The sequence below is a fragment of the Haliotis rubra genome, unplaced genomic scaffold, assembly GCF_003918875.1.
Source record: "Haliotis rubra isolate DU_JTF1 unplaced genomic scaffold, ASM391887v1 Scf287, whole genome shotgun sequence".
NCBI classification, from domain to species: Eukaryota; Metazoa; Mollusca; class Gastropoda; order Lepetellida; family Haliotidae; genus Haliotis; species Haliotis rubra.
In genome coordinates, this window is record NW_025766954.1 from 262,670 (window position 1) to 281,883 (window position 19,214).

The 19,214-nt window shown below is 39.7% G+C and overlaps 1 protein-coding gene across 1 annotated transcript; it reads left to right on the forward strand.

The window, feature by feature from the left end:
• Positions 1-1,735: 1,735 nt before the first annotated feature.
• Positions 1,736-14,439, forward strand: LOC124281647 (zinc finger protein 286A-like). Its single transcript, XM_046717580.1, has 7 exons — positions 1,736-1,827; positions 1,921-2,095; positions 4,528-4,993; positions 7,890-8,107; positions 10,470-10,789; positions 11,964-12,616; positions 13,507-14,439. Exons 2-7 carry the CDS (start codon positions 2,064-2,066, stop codon positions 13,954-13,956), a joined length of 2,139 nt encoding a protein of 712 aa, XP_046573536.1. The 5' UTR covers positions 1,736-1,827; positions 1,921-2,063; the 3' UTR covers positions 13,957-14,439.
• Positions 14,440-19,214: the final 4,775 nt, after the last annotated feature.

A 19,214-nucleotide genomic window follows, 5' to 3' on the forward strand; every position in this document is an offset into this window, starting at 1 on the left:
ACGCGGTCGGGGATCGAACCCGCGACCTTCCGCTCTCCGGGCGGACGCTCTAACCACTACACCACGGAGGCGGTCCCCAAATGGGATGTATAATGAATGACTGTTTTGTCAGATATTTATAGTTATTTACATGCAGTATTGATGTAAAGTTTGACTTGTGGTTAAGGCATTCCCTCCTCACGCCGGAGATCAGGATTTTATTCTGCATATGGGTAACTGGAAAACCCATTCCTGTATGCTCATCTCGACATATGGGTATTGCTAAATACGGCGTAAAACTAAATCCATTCGTGTGATTATCGACCCACGCCGTCGAGACATGATGATACACAGTAAACGAAGTTGAAATACTTCAAAGGCATTTAGAAGTTGGTGTAGTAATACAAGAGAAATCTTATGGATAACAACTTCTTGATTTATTTTTCACAACGTTTCTGGGCTAGTTCTTGCCCCTTCTTCAGGTGGATAATGGTGATAGTGAACAGTACAGTATATTTATAGATATACAGGAAGCCAGATATGTAAATTGAGTATATACAAGGGGAAAAGGAGGTATAATTAAGTATGTACAAACAATGCAGTGAGATCAAAGAGCAGAATACAATGATAGGGTATGTTTTTACAATAAGGGCAAGGTGTGCTTACATATCAGAGTGGTTAAAGCAGATTGAGTTTGAGAGTCTATGATTTCTGGGTGACTCACACAGTTTTCTTTTGCGCCAATTGGTGATGTTAGAAGCCAGGATTTCGGTGTGTTGCCAGTTGATCGAGTGGTTGGGATTGTTAACGATGTGTTCTGAGAGGGCAGATCTGAGATCAGATTTTCCAACTGAAGTTGACGAACTGGCCATCCGATCCATAAACTGGCCATCCGATCTATAGAGCTAACTACGTGAGTGAGTTGGGTTTTACGCAGCTTTTAGCAATATTCCAGCAATATTGCATGACGAGCGAACGCTTTAACCACTTAGCTACCCCACCGCCCTGAAAGTTAATTGACGTATGTTTTGAACCTTATTCGAATTCCACAAGAAAGAGACCTTACAAAAACTGTATCTCCATTCTGTTCTGAGTCGTTATATTACGGGAATTTCGCTGAAAGCGGCGTAAAATCATGCTCACTGAAATTACCCCTGGACAAATTTATTCACCGATGTGACTTCGTTTGAAAAATGACGTTCCTGTCTCTAACTTTGCCCAGAATCATTCGTGACAATAATTTGTTTTGACACCCACGTTAAGCATATTGTTGGAATCGGGTCTAAACTAATCTATGAATGAATGCAGGGGTGTTATCATAATAAAATGGATGACAAAAGGAACTCGATGTATCATATTTGATTTTGTGTTAAAAAATGTGCTAGTTCATTTCCAGTACAAACGTTAATATTCTTCTGTTTGCGTTTGTATCAGGAATCAGGAGTCAGATATCAACTACCTAACTTTAACGTTTTTGAATAAAGCGTCCATAATATATCATTTTTGCCATATTAGTGGTATTCCGATAACGGAACATTTACATTACTTCCCTTTGAAAAGATATTTAAATCCGGAAAATACGGTTGATATTAAAAGACTTGTTATATTGGGCATTGTCATTCAGATATGGCCATATATTTTCAATTTTCACATGGAATACTTTATAAATCGAAAGTTGTAACATATTGTTGATGAAAGAAAATGTCATGCGCAAGAATGCCGATTATCAATGTTATATTTTCAGCACTTTGTCCGGTATGTCAATCCGAATGAATCTGAGGATTTCAGCTATGTCCCTTCACGAACGTTTTGTAAAATTACAAGCTACGTAGGGTGTAAACATGGAGTGTAAGTACAACTAGAACCAACCAAAATATTTCACAAGATGACAGAAAGATCACTAATCTGGTTTATAGTTCTGAAATTCAATTTCCTTTTCAGACAACGCCATTCCACTCCAACAGTAAAATGGCATCCGTAAGGGGATTATGACGGCTGAATCCGTCATTTTCAAGTTCGCACCGTCGTTGGAAATAAATAATTATTTTTGAGGAGATTTCGGTTATTCTACTTGTGTCGCCAGGATGGAAGAGGAAACACAACCAGGACTTGCGCCGTGAGTTTTTAGTTTTCTGCAGCTATTAGACACTGATAAGGTCAAGCGGTCGGTTCTCAAAAGTTTTAATCTGTGACAAATATGAGTAAATAATGACGTTTTGTGTTAGTCACAGACTCTACTAATGTCGGGGTAAATATTGTGGAATTAAGGAATTTTGAAGCAATCTCTGTACCAACAAAAGTTGGTTGTTGCATATAATGCCAGTTGTGTAGATATATGATCATGATATCAATCACTGGATTGTCTAGTACAGACCTGATTATTTACAGACTATTGTCTTATCTGGAATATTGCTGAAATTGGTGTTAACAGCAGACAAATTAAGATATCTGGGTCAGCAAATGTATAGTTTGTTTGGGACTTTGCACCTGCAAAAGTCAAGGACCTAGACACCATCTTGGCATGCCAAATATCCCATTTTCCTAGTTCACAGTTTGACCAGGACTGTCATGAATAATGCCATGAGACAATGATTATAAAATTTGCTGAAGAAAAAAACATCAGACCACAGGATGTTTTAGAGAAGAACTTCATGCTTATTCATGGGTCAATCCACTGCTTGAGGCTGAAGAATGAACATGATGAATATGTATGAAGTTTGCTGAATAGTTCTCCTAACAGTGATCAGGCACTAACAGCACTACAAGTAGATTTTGAAAGGGCAGCAACAACCCAGCTGTCAAAAGATATATATGATTTATTTTATTGTCAGTTTAGCACCGCACAATTATACCTATATATAGGCCATCATGACCTGTAAATAATTGATTATGTAATTTTAGGGGTGAAATGGTATGCTGTTACCACGGTACAGTACAAAGCCTTCGGTTCAGTATATGAGATATGATCACAATGCAGAAAATGTACTTCCAGAGCCAAACCTTACGTTGTTTAATGACATGGAAAAAAATAGCCATAATCTTTGTTATTTTGAATGAACAAGACTGTCATTTTATGACTAGATAGAAATGACATGAAGAAAACTGAAAATACTGAATTGTTAGATTGCATTACGGTATACCGAACCGAAGGCAAAATACACGGATCTACTAATACTGCGGTGTACGGTTTCACCCCTACCATGGCTACTGATAAACCTATGAGTGTTATGAGCAACAATCAGCTGAAGGCCAACTGACAGCCAAGTAACCGAGCCTGGTCTTACTCAGACTGCCTTATATGCGAAGCAGGGAGTGACTTATTCTAACCAGAAACCATTCTGGGAAAAGATTTGACCAGATTTGACCAACTTTGACCAACTTACATGATCTCCATAACTTAATATTATTTTTTGGTATCAAGATGAATACAATTGGCTTTTGCAGGAGATATTACATGGGTAAGAAGAAACAATACGCCCTGTGTTGACATTGGCTACTGTAATCAATTACTTATCATCAGGGGTGGAAATACCTGTAAAATTGCTAGTGTACTCCGGTACAGTGGCACATGTAAAATCACTTGCCCTGATAATTTTTCCACTATACTGGCTGATTTTCTTGTTGATTTTTCAAATAAACAACAAAATTAACATTGGAAAGTCAACTGGACACCGGTACAGTGTGATATACAAATTTGCTTGCCCGACAGAAAAAAAACACTGGACTGGGGTGTCGGGCAATGGGTTATTTCCACCCCTGATCATGATCACTTATCATTTCCCTGCTACTGAAGCTGGTTTGCAGTACTTTTTACAGTCAAGTCACTGGTTATTAGAGTTATCTAAATAAAGATGGCAAAATGTGTTTGATGATAAATAGAATCTAGGCCTCGTGTCTTTTGAATATGTCTTTGTGACCTGTGAAGATCCGTTAGAATTGTTCTTCAGCAACCCATGTTTGCTGTGGTGACTGATGGGATCAAGTGTTCAAGCTCACTGACATGGTTGACACATGTGATCATATCCCAAATTTGTATAACAATGCTCATGATGTCAGTCACTGGATTGTCTGGTCCAGACTTTATTATTTACAGACAGTTGTCTTAGTTGCAATATGCTTAGTGTTGAGTTAAAAACAAACAAACAAACAAAGCAGTATTTTTTTGTCAAAACACTTGTCAATAAAAGTTTAAAATTCTTAGGATTGGCCAGTGTTGATATGTTTGACATCAAAGACACAAGAGTGTGAGATTCTCTTTGTAGTGAGTGAGTTTAGTTTTATGCTGCACTCAGCAATATTCCAGCTATATGGTGGCGGTCTGTCAATAATCGAGTCTGGACCAGACAATCAAGTGATGAGCATCAATCTGTGCAATTGGGAACCGATGACATGTGTCAAACAAGCCAGCGAGCCTGACCACCCGATCATGTTAGTTGCCTCTTACGACAAGCACGGGTTATGGAAGATCAATTCTAACCCGGATCTTTATGGGTGATTCTTTTTGTAAACATTATCAGATGTGGCAGATGTTTGAATGTTGTTTTCTAGACAAAGCGAGGAGAATGTTGATGTTGGTGATCCTGATGCTGTGTCGGTGGCGACATCTATTGGTAGTGACTTCAACTCCTCTCAATCTCAGTGGGCGCTGGTACCACAGAACACTCTCATCACTTTCCACACCCTGCCATTCAACTTGGAGCAGATAGATGGTGCCACTGACATTGAATCCATTGAACAAAGTAGCCACATAACAGCTATTGAGGATGTTGCTCCCAAACTGGAAGAGTCTCTAGTTGCTCAAAATGTCATCGATGCCCAGATCGATGGTCAAGGTCATTTCCCAGGCAACACGGTTGTGGACGATGTTGTTGGAGTGCCTGCAGCAACCTTCTCAGCAGTGGTGGAGGAGGCATTGGTCAAAGGATCAGTGGAGACATCGGTTCAGGTGCAGCTTCAAGCAGGAACTTCAGACACTCGGACTGAACAAACAAGTCTGAACAGGGAAGAGTTCACTGTAAGTTCAGGATGTGTTCAGAATAGGAATGTTAGCCTGAGATAAAACAACAAAATACTACTGCAGTCTTGAATAATTTTAGGCCACTATCATGTCTACTACATAGTCTCATTTGTATGACCGCCTCCTTGGTGTAGTGGTTAGAGCGTCCGCCGGAGAGCGGAAGGTCGAGGGTTTGATCCCCGACCGCGTCATACCAAAAGACGTTAAAATATGGTACTTGTTGGTCCCTGCCTTGCGCTCGGCATTAATGGGTACAACAAGGACTGGTCGGCTCGGAGTCAGTATATTGTGTCTGAGTGGGGTATTCATGCTTAACTGCGGCATGGTATCTCAGTGGGCTAGCACTATAAAACCAGCTTAAGTCTGGGCTAGTACAAGCAGCCGCACATACAAATACACACGTATGCATGTCGTCATATGAGCGAAATATTCTCAAGCACGACGTAAAACCCAATTTCACCTCACCTCACCTCATTTGTATGAGTATGAACAATCCCGTTGTCATACAGCATTATGACAAATGCCTCACATATTACAAGTTACAACTTACATTTTGGTTCATACCGAGTAATCATAAACATCTATTTACATTAATTTGGTCAACATGAATGTTACACTTGATAGATTGTACCCATGAAGATCCATGTTGGAATAGGTCTTCAGCAACCCATCCTTGTTGTAAGAATGCATATGGGATTGGGTAGACAGGCTCACTGATGCCTGTCATTCTATCCAAATTGCAAAATTCAATTGAAAGAGCTTTGAATAATTTCTGAATATGTATTCTCAGATATATTTCAAATTTACTCCCCCCCCAAAAAACATGATAGACTTACCCACATTGATGATGTTTTACCTCAAATACTAATACTAATATACATTACACATACATAGTTAACATGGTTCAAATACAAATAAATTTCAGTCTCTGACAATGGAGATATCAGTCATACTACTGATAACGTTTCCTCGCCCTTTGCCCAGTCAACTTGAGTTGCCTGGATCACACTAGTGACAAGGACTAAATGAGATCCAGATCATTTTACTTATATTGACCAAAACAAAACCCAGATCTGTATAATCGGAAAATCTTTAATATTGTCCCCAACACTGAGTGCATTGAATAAATAGTAAGAGGATGTAATGCTCAATTTTATATTATTGCTTATATTATTTACAGTCTCAAAACACAATGTTGAAATGTGCCTGCCTCTGAATTGAATGCAAACAAGAACTTTAAAAAATCCCTTTCAAAAGGCCTTCAGTGTAAAGTCCTGGATAAATCCCTGATTTCCTCAATATAATGGTGTTGTTTCAATTATGATTAATGTAAATAGAGATTATTAACCCAGTGTGTTTCCGTGTCATTAATATCATATATTAGGAATAAAAATTGTATTAAGCGAGCCTTTGGGGAGCATAATACATAGTTTTTATTCCTAATATATGATATTAATGATACGGAAACACACGAGGTTAATAATCTCTTTATCATATAATGTCATTCTTAAAATTACTCTAAATATAGAAGCAAATCGTACGTGAATTTATATGAAGAGAACCGAGCATTCACAGAAGAATACTTAGTGGTACACCAAGGTGAAGGTTGTTCATGGCCGCGGCATATGGTTGTGACTAGTTGCTAATACAGTGCAAACAAAACTCATGCTTAAAATGAGATCTTTCTGTCTAAAAGGAGAAACAAAACCGGGCAGAGTTTTCCTGGCAGTATTTCTATTTTCATTGCGGGTAATCACCTCATCAATATCAGTTTCTGATACCTGACGGAATCGATTCGTCATCTGCATTGTGATCGATAGATCGAAATCCTTGGTTGGTACCTTTCTTAGACGATTGCTTTTCAGTCGTGCCTCATAATCCGTACCTTCAAAGTGAACGAAGTACTCCGTTTCATGTTTTCCAAAGTCAATTACTGCAGTAACGACTCCAGAACCTCAGTCATCAATTCTTACAGAATCACCAATTTTGAGAATGGGGGCAACCATGTTTGTTTACAAACATGTAAATTCGTGACAACGGCGTCATCAATGAAATGTTAACGTTTTAGGATTCGCATGGCGTGTATGGAGTTTTGTGAAAGTAGTTCGTGGATTGACGTAATTTGCATAGTTATCAGATTTGGATATCAAGTTTATCAGATTGCTTTATTGCACCGATAACAACCTCCATTAGATGATAAAGTTTGTTACTTGATGAAGCAACAAGGTCACTGATAAGGGAAGGGAAGTAACTCATCTTGTCACAACCACTAACCTTGTTTCTCTTTCTGTTTCATAGTCATGTCAATTTCACCAGAATGCCAATATTATAAAGACATACTTTAGAAAATATCTTTCATCAATCATGAAAGCTTTGAAAAAGGCTCTATTGGCAAATTTGAAAAGTGTCTAAGGCTTATGTAATACAAGAAGAAGTGACAAAAATGGCAGCCATCTTGGAAATGGCCACCAAAATCGTATTTAGCAGGACATTTGAAATTTCCATCACAAGAAATCATACAGTTGAAACATCAAGTAAAAAATCATATTGGTTATTAATGTTCCTCTGTATGGTAGTCTTAGAATTGATCTTCGGCAACCCATGCTTGTCGGAATATGTGACCAACTGGATCGGGTGGTCAGGCTCGCTGACCTGGTTGATGCATGTCATGGTTTCACAATTTTGTAAATCGATGCCCATGATGTTGATCACTGCATTGTCTGGTCAGGACTCGATTATTTACAGACCGCCGCCATGTAGCTGGAATATTGCTGAGTGTGGCTTTAAACAGCAAACAAACTGTTTGGTGATCAGATTTGCTATGGATCATGGACTATGATGAACTGTAGTTATACCAGTTATGACGTATAACTGAGACTCTTTATCCTTCCAGCCGGAGATTTTCTGTCAAGTATCAGCGACCCTGTCCGCTGCACTGCTGCATGCTATACCTGGCAGTCACTCAGTGCTGCTTGACGAGGTGCAGGCCGATGTCCGAACACACCTCAACATTGACAGGGAGAAGGACTACACCATCATCGGCAACGTCAGCATGCTGGTCCGAGTTTACAACAAACTGCAGGCCATGATGCCCTTCTGTTCAAAAACTAGGTAAGTCTTGACAGGTGGTGCCTCTAGATTAAGGACTGTGAAGATCCGGGTTAGAACTGATCTTCAGTAATCCATGCTTGTCATGAAAGGCGACTAACAGGGTCGGGCGGTCAGGCTCCCTGACTTTGTTGACACATGACATTGTGGCCCAATGTGATACGCATTTTATCGAATCGTATCGTTCCAAGATATCGCGATACGTATCGTATTGTGAAATTTCTGTATCGTCACACCTCTACCAGAAGTTCAGTTTTAAGAAGTATCACACGTACCTATGATTATTATGATATCACTGGTACATGACTTGTACATTTCTTTACCATTTCCCGGGGCGGTGGGGTAGCCTAGTGGTTAAAGCGTTGGCTCGTCACGCCGAAGACCTGGGTTCGATTCCCCACATGGGCACAATGTGTTAAGCCCATTTCTGGTGTCCCCCGCTGTGATATTGCTGGAATATTGCTAAAAGCTGGCGAAAACTAAACTCAGTCAGTCAGTCTTTACCATTTCCACTGTTGCAGTGCACATTTGTCAATAATTCCAAGTTCATTGGATGTAATACTGGATTGTTTGCATACACTCTTAAAACAATGGTACAACTTGTAAAATATGCATGAAATTATATAAAATTTTCACTCCTTGTCATTTACATTTTTATGCTGACATTTATTTGGATATGAAATTGTGAAATGAATGAAAGGGATTATTTATGTACTTTCAACATTTTGTTGACAAAGTCAAGGGTAAACATTACTCACAAGGGTTGTCTCCCTTGCATCCAGACTTGTAGCTCTCAACAAGAATACTGATCAGGGAAGATGAAACACAGGCAAGGACAAAGGACTGTTTCAAGGACATGTGAAGGGACAATAATTCACCCCTCCCCTCTACACACAAAAATACATACCCTACACTGCTGTCCGCCCGGAAAAGCCACATTTGAAAAATTCTTTTTGCTGACAAAGCCACATTTCATTTAGAAAGGCAATTGCCGGTAAAGCCACATTTGCAATACGCAAACTAAGTAGAGAGTTTTACCAACTAGTTAAAAAAATGCCCCTGATATTGTTTATATAATTAGTCAGTTTAAGAAGATCTCAAACGATGTTTATATAGGACAAACATACGATCAAAGGATATATGGCAGAATACAGAAATAACAGATCTCAAATTTTGACACTGAGTTAATCTTGTTAACATCTTGCTGTATTACTGTCATGCTGTGCGGTACCTGCTATGCTGTTTACGTCATCGAGATGGCAAAACTTTGATGAGTACAAGTTTCACTGTGGAAGTTCTTGCGCACCGAGAAGAAGTACTGGGCCTGTGTCGTACAAGGAGCCACTTTATATAATGGTCAACAGACCAATAACAACCTTGAGGGGTGGCACCACAAGATCAACCAGTATGCCCTAAAGTGCCACCCCAACATTTTGAGATTGTCAAACTGTTCAACCGCGAACAAACATTTACAGAAGTTGCAGTCTTGAGAAGTAGAGGTAGAGGAGAGATAGACAAATTTCTTTGTAAAGGTGAATCGAGGAATTTGAAACCAGGGGCTAACTGTTGTCATGGTTATGATGCCTGACAAATAGAGATGTTAGCAGTCCTCTGGATGCGTCTTTGTTTACACAATGCCATTTACAGTGGAAACCTGATAAGTAAAATTTCAAGGGACTCGCCAAAATTGTATACTTATCAGGTATTTTACTTATCCAAACTTATAAAAACCTGCAAATGACAACCATATGCATGTATATGTATGCATATGTAACAGTGAACAACTTATCAGGGCTGGCAGTGTATTGTCAACTGCTTGACGCCAGCGAGCTGTAAGTAGGATGTTTGTTTGACTGGAGACTGACACGACTGTCCCTCATGTCGGATTATGTGGTGATCGCTAATTTAGTTATCCAGTATCTTTTGTTAAGTAATTTACTTCCAGGGACCGTAAGAAGACGTTTAGTTAAGCGGTATTGTTTACTTATCCGAGTTTAGTTAACCAGACTCTAATAGTGATAATTAATGAAGAAATTTGCCGGGACCAAAGAAAAGTGTTTACTTATCAGGTCTGTTTAGTTAAGCGGTCTTTACTTAGGCGGTTTCCACTGTAGAAAGTGGTCAAATGTACCATATAATCCCAAATATAACATATGCTACTCTTTGTTTAAGCCCTGGTGGCATTGTGGATCTCCTAGTGGTTGATATCAGTACGTTGTGTAGTACGTACTTATTCTGCCCAATAACCCACATGAGGATATACAGAGAGACAAAGTAACTCGTAACATCACTTGATATAGGTAAATATGTAAGTAATCTTATTGTGACAGGAATACTAAATGAAGTCAGTATTGCTAATTTTCAGATTAGAATTTGTTGATGACAACAAAGAAGACAGCTCTGCTGCAAGTGATGTGAAGGTGGAGCAGAACAGCAAGGGCACCATCTGTAACCTGTTGGTGCCGCTGGTGTCGTCCCACGGGCGGGAAGTCCACCAGCCCCTCCGCTACAGTGGCTGTGTGCAGCTCGGGGACATGGACCAGGAGGACGAGGAATACAAGCCTCGGCGAACAAAGCGCAACAGGAAGATGCTGCATCCCAGGAGGGTTCCCAAGCCCCAGGTGGACAAGGTGAAGGTCACCAGCAGTGAAGTAGGAGCAGGGGCAACTACTGCAAATGATGCAGGTAGGGAGTGAGTGAGTGAGTGTGTCTGTGTGTGTGTGTGTGTGTGTCTGTGTGTGTGTGTGTGTGTGTGTGTGTGTGTCTGTCTGTCTGTCTGTCTGTTACCGGGAATCAGTCATGCTTGCAGTGTTTATGGTACTGTCAGGAAACTTCAAGCTACTGGTATTTCATAGCAGCCTGTAGGTCTTCAGGTGAAAACAAAAAGCAAGGTCAAATGTTACAACCCCCTAATCCTTATCCAGTGACCGATTCTGCCTCCCAATCTCCCTGTGAGGCAACTTGCAACCGCAATGTCTTGATGCCAATGGAAGGGTCAGAATACTATTATGCACTTTTTTCCATGATGAAAACTCAATCATCTTCTAAATGTCACTCATGGGCAGGTATTGGGCAGGTGTGTACAGATATACTAACGGCAGTATTAATGTTTCTTTGCTATGATCATGATAATCAGGTAAATGAAAACATCATGATGATTGTATTTGTGATGATATACTTCCCTTCTCCATGGCCATTAAGACAACATCTGAATACACCATCTTTCTGGAGATCAGGTTCTGTGTCAAACCATCTTCCCGAAAAATGTTTAAAGATGGTCCTTATTGTTGCCCTGACTGGTGCATGGCATGAAAGTGTTAAAACACTGGTTTGCTAGCACTCTTAAACCCCCAATGTTTTGTAAAACAATCAATGTAATGAAGTTGACCGCAGCTTTATCTTAACGTCAGAAAAACATGGAAACAAATAAACAAATTTGTGTAATCACTAAGTTTTATTGTCACCAGTAAACAATATATGACATGACTAACCCAGGTATGGCTAATTCTGTGGGTGAATGTGTCTTGCTCAGGACCAACCCAGATGTAATAGTGAGTGAGTGAGTGAGTTTAGTTTTATGCCACACTCAGCAATATTCCAGCTATATGGCGCGGTCTGTAATCGAAGTCTGGACCAGACAATCCAGTTATGAACAGCATGAGCATTGATATACTCAGTTGGGATACGATGACAGGTGTCAACCAAGTCAGCAAGCCTGACCGCTCGATCCTGTTAGTCGCCTCTTACGACAAGCATGGGTTACTGAAGATCCAGATCTTTACGGGTCCCCAGATGTAATAGAAACACCATCGAAATAGTAGAGTGTCTCTGTACTTGTATCTTTTAACATCTTTTTCAGATGAATTACGAATACAGGAAAGAGCGAAAAGCAGGAGGAAATACGAGCTGAGAACACCATTCAAATACTTTTGCAAGATTTGTTCTTTCAAGACCAAGCGAGAGAGTCACCTGGGCAAGCACATGCTTCTGCATGAGAAGAACACACGGTTGTACCCATGCAGTCAGTGTAACTTCATTGCCATCCGCTACAGCGTCATGCGCAGACACGAGATCACCCACAGCGGACAGGGTCACAAGTGTGAACAGTGTCCGTACAAGGCAGATAACGCCAAGTTAGTCCTGAAACACAAGAGGCTGAAACACACACCCAAGAAATCTGCCCATCTCAAGTGCCCTGAGTGTAACTATAGAACCAGCCAGGATTCTTTGATGGCACGCCATATTCAGATACATTTGACGACCGGTGAACTCGAAGGGTTGAAGCTGAGCTATCCATGCCCTGACTGTGATTATTTGACATATCGTAAAGAGCACTATCTGCGGCATCGAGCTAATGTCCATGGTAACAGTCGGCCTTATTTGTGTGATCTGTGTGGAATGGCCTTCAAGCGTCCGGACACTCTTGCACAACATAAACTGACTCATCAGGATCGTAAAGACAGAAACTTTTCTTTCCATTGTAAGCAGTGTGAGAAAGGCTTCAGATCTCAGGTTTGTGTTTCTAGTGCTATTTTCCAGGTCTTCGTGTCTGAAGGACAGTGTGTCCTGTCAGTACGTTCTTTAAATTCTCCTGAACAGCTGAATGGATGATCTTGAATCTTCAGGATGATGTCTAGCATCATGCAGCTCATAATCATTCATAGTTTTTTTAAAACACGTTTACGTTGTGTAAACATCTTGAAAATTTTGTTATAATTATCTTTAAAAATCATGAAGTTTAGAAATCACCCACAGTTTTGGGCTCAGGGAATCTGTAAAGCAATTATAAAAGGATGTGCAGGATTGAAAGAAATGATTTTGTTTACAAGTGTGCATTGGGCACCCATTTTGTATGTCATGTACAGATGTTCCACAGGTACTCATAAAGAATGTGTGGATTTTGAGTTCATGCAGAATTGTAAGCGTTCTAACAAGAACAAAACTTTTGTTCCTTTCATTACTATGAGTTAGATAATACACAGTTGTTTTTTAAAATAGCTTCCCCTTTCCTGTATTAGTGAGGTTAATACTACGAATTGCCATTTATGATTCCAAAGGTTTACTTTTTTCATTGAGCATGTTAAGTGTGTTCATATGCTTATTTACTATGTAGCAAAGACCTGGCTTTTGCTTCCCCACATGGGTACAATGTGTTGTGTACCCTGTCATGATATTGCTGGAATAGCAAATGCACACACAAATTCTGATATGGAGGAAGGAGTTGGCAAATAATCCTTGAAAAAGAGATTGGAGACTTCATAACATTGCAGAAGAGAGAATGTTAAGTCTGAAATGGTTCCATTGTGAAGTCCTTCTGTAGACTGGGTTTGTTTATATTATTTTGCCCTTGGTTATTATTACTTGCCATATTAACAAGCACTATACCAATGATTTCTCCGCAGTCTCACCTGGCCGAACACCTGACCATGCACTCAACCGAGCGACCATACCTCTGTGATCACTGTGGAGCTTCCTTCAAGACTCAGAACGTACAGAAGAAGCACATCCAGACAATTCATGTGAATCCCCGATCCTTCGGCTGTGATAAGTGTAGCAAACGCTTCAACACTAAGTACGCTCTGCGACGCCACGTTCGAACTCACGACACCCAAGGCATGCGTGAGATGCAGAACCTGGCCGTAGAGCAGCTAACCACAGTGGACGCAGATGCTCTGCAGACTGTTCACACTGTCACGGAGCAGCCCACTCTAGTCCAAGATGTTATCAGTGCTTCAATGGAGGAACACTACGACCAATCGACTGACGGTCTTCGGCAGGCTTACAGCGTCATGCCAAACAATGAGACCACTACGGCTCTATTATACCTTACCAGCAACCTTCAGCTGGACTGATTATTTCCCTGGGGTATTCGTGCTTGTGGGTGTGGTACTGTTTTGCTTCACGGTGTGAAACTGGGTGTGTAGCAGCACATGGTATTATTTGATGTGTATTAAGGAGTCGGGTTGTGATCATATACAGGAGTTCAATCTCATTAGAATCAAATGATTATTTTGCTGCTACTCATCTCTGCATCTCACAGAAACAAGTCAGCATTGAACATGTAATTATTCTGTATGGATAAGCATATCTTATTTCTCTTGTTTTGAAAGGGCATTGGGGTAGCCCATTGTTTAAAGTGTTCACTCATCACACCAAAGACCCGGGTTCAGTTCCCCACATGGGTACAATGTGTGAAGTCCATTTCTGCTGTCCCCCGCTGTAATATTGCTGGAATATTGCTAAAAGCGGCGTAAAAGTAAACTCACTCACTCTTGTTTGGAAAATGAACAAAAACGGGCAGTTCCAAATGCCAAATAATAAAGGTATCAGTATTATGTTGTTGTGGATTTTACATACCCTGTTGTTTCTGAGCATCTGATCTAAAACTTGGTACTATCCGTGCATTTGTGATTTTTTTAAGATAGGAATTTCCAAAATTAGGCAAAAAAAATTAAGTTGAATTTGATTGACTGAAGAAAATATGTATCCTTCATTTAAACATCAAAGTTTGCACAGGGCTTGCATGTTGTGTTTTTCAGGTCCTTGTGCGGAGAGGTATCAAGGTAAACTATGTGTTTTATTTTAAGCTATTCAAACAAACATTGTAAGGGACCTTTTGCACATACCATTAGGAAATGGTAGAGAGGGGTATTTTATAAGTCATTTCCTACCAACTACACTGTGCTGTTTGTATATATTTATTGCTTTGTCCTTGTCCATATGATATCATGTCAATATCGTGGTACAAGAGGTATATCTTTGGTGAATCATTGCAGCTATATCAATTTAGATTTTGTATGTTTTTTTTAAGGGCAGTGTTTATTAGTTTCCCTTCTCTAGCATGGGTACCCGGTAGGATGAGACTGTTAACCTTTGAGTGCTTCACAGACAGCTTGTATTATACTCTGACTGATCATGAAATGTCGAGTGCACACTCATCCATTGACTAGAGTAGTAATGCAGTAATACTGGAGTACTTTGGTAAGATAATTACCTACCTTGTATTACTGTAGATAAACCGATCTCACAGATAAGCCGAGTTACTAATTTGACCCTTAAAATCAGTATCAAAATGGTATGTTCTGTACATAAGCCGAACCACCAACTAGCGTTCATCTTCTTGTTGTGAACAGTCATCGGAAATAGTTTGACATGTAAAGTGCCGACCGCTTCTACGGACTGCGTTTTTGGGTCCTCAAAATTCGGCTTATCTACGGTTATATACAGTATTAAAGCTTTGTTTCAAAACCCATTCAAATGATATGCTGTTCAATCAAATTACATTCATGAGTGTGATATACTTGTGATAAGAGATATTGAGATGGTGATGTCATGGGAGAAGTGACTCTGGGTGTTATTCATAACTGTATGGAGGTTGGTACTTTGGATGATCAAGGATGGGACATGTATACATACATATCGTCTGATGATCTGACAGATTGTTATTATCGCCCACCCTTTGAAGTTGTCGGGGAATATAGAAACGGGGTCTGTCTGTCCGTCACATTTTGTTTCTGGAGCCGATCTTGAAAACTGTACATGATTTCTTCACCATAATTGGTACATGGGAAGGTAAAGCTGTGAACTGGTGTCATTTCATTGTTTCAGATTTTTTCAAATGCATTTTTCGAGTATTCATTGCAGCGGCTTTGACTTTGGCAGGAAATGGTTGTAGTACTCATTCTGGAACAGATCGTGAAACTCGTAATATATTTCTTTACCAAACTTGGCAAATCTATTGGTCAACACACATTCAATATATAGTGTAGATGTGCAATTTAGGTGTTCTTCCAATTTTCATTTTTTATATAAGTTTTACATTTGGACTGAAGCCCCCTACTCATTGGCTGCAGTACGTTTCATAACCAGAGAAGAATTACAAAACTGTATGAGATATATTTACAACACTTCATACACACATGCATCATTCAGTGCAGATGTGCCTTTCATTACTTGTAATTCCTCTGAAGATTTTACTTTTTTGTCATAAATTTTATGTGGACTTTTTCCCTGCACATAAAATATGCTGTGGGTTTCAATTCAGAAAGAGAAGGAAAAAGTTCTGAGAGATATCTTAATGAACCTTGGTACATACATTCACTATAACATGGAGATGTGCCTTTTTCTATATAGGTTCCCCACAACATATTTTTGATATATGAATTTTATAAATATGGATTAAGTTCCCAAACTAAAGATGCTGAATAGAAGCAGTTGCTTTTATCTCCAGAGCAACTTTAAAAGCATAAAAGATGTATTTTCAAAACTTGGTACTTTCATTCACCATTTAATATAGATGTGCCTTTTACTTTAAGGGTTTTCCAACATGAAATTTAATTTTGAATTTAAGGAAACAAGTTGCACATAGAGATAATGACAACATTGATATGCATTACTTGGTTGACATGTTGCAACGTAATTTCTACTCACTAGTTCTAATTGATTGGCACACCAGTAGACAATGTAACATACGAAGCTACTGATGGAAAGCATTCCTAGGAGATGTGTGACAATTTTAACAGATTTTGAGGGGCAGGCATGGTCACTTGCACAGTTCTTGTATCATCTGCCATACTCTGGTAAAGTTGCTGTAAAGGTTTAGGATGTAACAATACATGTCTGTGTAACAATGCTACATATTACAATTCATGATAATCAAATGAACCCATTGAGCAGTACACAAGGAATCATAATATTCCAAGTCTTCACATTCATGATTAGAACCGCTCTGTATCATGACAGTCTTTCTATAGCTGATATTGTACACAGTTTATGGAGGTGCCACACAGTAGGTTTATTGGAAGAAGATATAGATCATCAACTTGTCTTGTTGGTTAGGGTAGTGGGGTAGACTAATAGTTAACGTGTTCGCTAGTCATGCCAAAGTCACCCCACTCCTGAATACATGAACCCAGGCGCTGTAACTATGTAACTACTCCCAAGGCACAGTAGGATAGCCTGATTGTTAAAGCGCCAAAACCCCAGTTTCCATTCCCACAATTGGTACAGTGTGTGAAAACATTTTTGCTGTCTCTTGCCGTGATAATTCTGGGATATTTCCACAACTCACTCACTTCAGTCATATGGTGGGTGGGGTAGACTAGTCATTAATGCCGAAGACCTGGGTTCGATTCCCCACATGGGTACAATGTGTGAAGCCCATTTCTGGTGTCCCCAGATGTGATATTGCTGGAATATTGCTAAAAGCAGCTTAAAACCATACTCACTCATAGTTGGTTATTATGAATGATTGACAAATAGGGAAATAGAAATGACTTACTACATTGTTAGGCACAGGCTTATGTTTATGCTGTCTGCTGTGTATGAGCGTAAAACATACTAACGTCATGGTGTTGTGTGACAGGCTTGTTCCTCATTTAACAAGATTGAGACAGAAAAAAGTAACATTCCTTTTAAGAATGCTGCACATTTCTTAATCCTACTCAAATGAAGTTAAGAACACCGAATATTTTCAAATGATTATATGTTATGGCTGGTGGTTATAGCAATATATACCCTTCCATTTGCAGCGATGTTTAATTTATTTGAGTTGTATATAACCTTTAATTCAGGTGAAATTACACACATTGATACAAGGGTGGAACCGTTTCTTGCCTCTGTCCATCTTCACCCACAAAGAAGCAACAAACACATACCAGCATACCATGATCATACCAATACAACATGCCATGTTATCACTACGTAACATACCAGCACAGTATACCATTAAGATACAAATACAACATATCATGCCAATACTAATTACCATGTCAGGGCGGTGGGGTAGCCTAGTAGTTAAAGCGTTCGCTCGTCACGCCGAAGACCTGGGTTCGATTCCCCACATGGGTACAATGTGTGAAGCCAATTTTGGGTGTCCCCCTCCGTGATATTGCAGGAATATTGTTAAAAGCAGCGTAAAACTGAACTCACTTACCATGTCAGCACAGCATACCATGACCATACCAATGTAACATGCCATGCTAACACTACTTAACATACCACTATGATATACCATTACCAAACCAATGCAACATACCATACCAACACTACTTGACATACCAGCATACCATGACCATACCAATGTAACATGCCATGCTGACACTACTTAACATACCACTATGATATACCATTACCAAACCAATGCAACATACCATACCAACACTACTTGACATACCAGCATACCATTACCATACCAATATAACATGCCATGCAGAGTATATCATACCAATACAGTAAAAGGTACCACACAATACAAACACCATTCTCTTCCCACAGAGGTTACTCCTGTCATATCTTCCTACCTAGGAAGATATGACAGGCGTAAAAGAGAATGTACAAACACATGCTGTCACAATGACTCATGACAAACCTACACATCTCATGACATACCACACCTTAACATACTAACACAATATGCCACACCATGTTGAAAACATGTTGTACAAACAAAACGCCATACCAATGCACATACAAACACATGAGGGCGGTGGGATAGCCAAGTGGTTAAAGCGGTCGTCACACCGAGGTCCCAGGTTCGATTCCCCAAATGGGTACAATGTGTGAAGCCCATTTCTGGTGTCCTCCGCGGTGATATTGCGGGAATATTGCAAAAAGCGGCGTAAAACTAAACTCGCTCACTCACTCACTTCAAACACATCATACCCTCCCAGCATATTGCACCAAACCAACACTAAATAGCACACAAACCAACACTAAATAGCACACAAACCAACACTAAATAGCACACAAACCAACACTAAATAGCACACAAACCAACACTAAATAGCACACAAACCAACACTAAATAGCACACAAACCAACATACCGGTGAAGCATTTACAGTCTGTACTAAGCTGTGTCAGTGTAGCTTTGTTCAGATCTACATGTAATGTCTGTAGTATTTATTACATTGCGGGAATACATCCTCACTGACATGTGGAAATGGTGCGTTTACTTTTATTACTTTCTTGTACACGGTGCATTAGCATTAAATTGACAGTTTGTGGTCGTGCATTTGTCATTTTTTAAAGTTAGCTTTCATAAGTCATGTTATCTTTCCTTTCCCCGAGCAGAATGCTGCCATATTTGGGATTGAATGAGTCTGGCATCC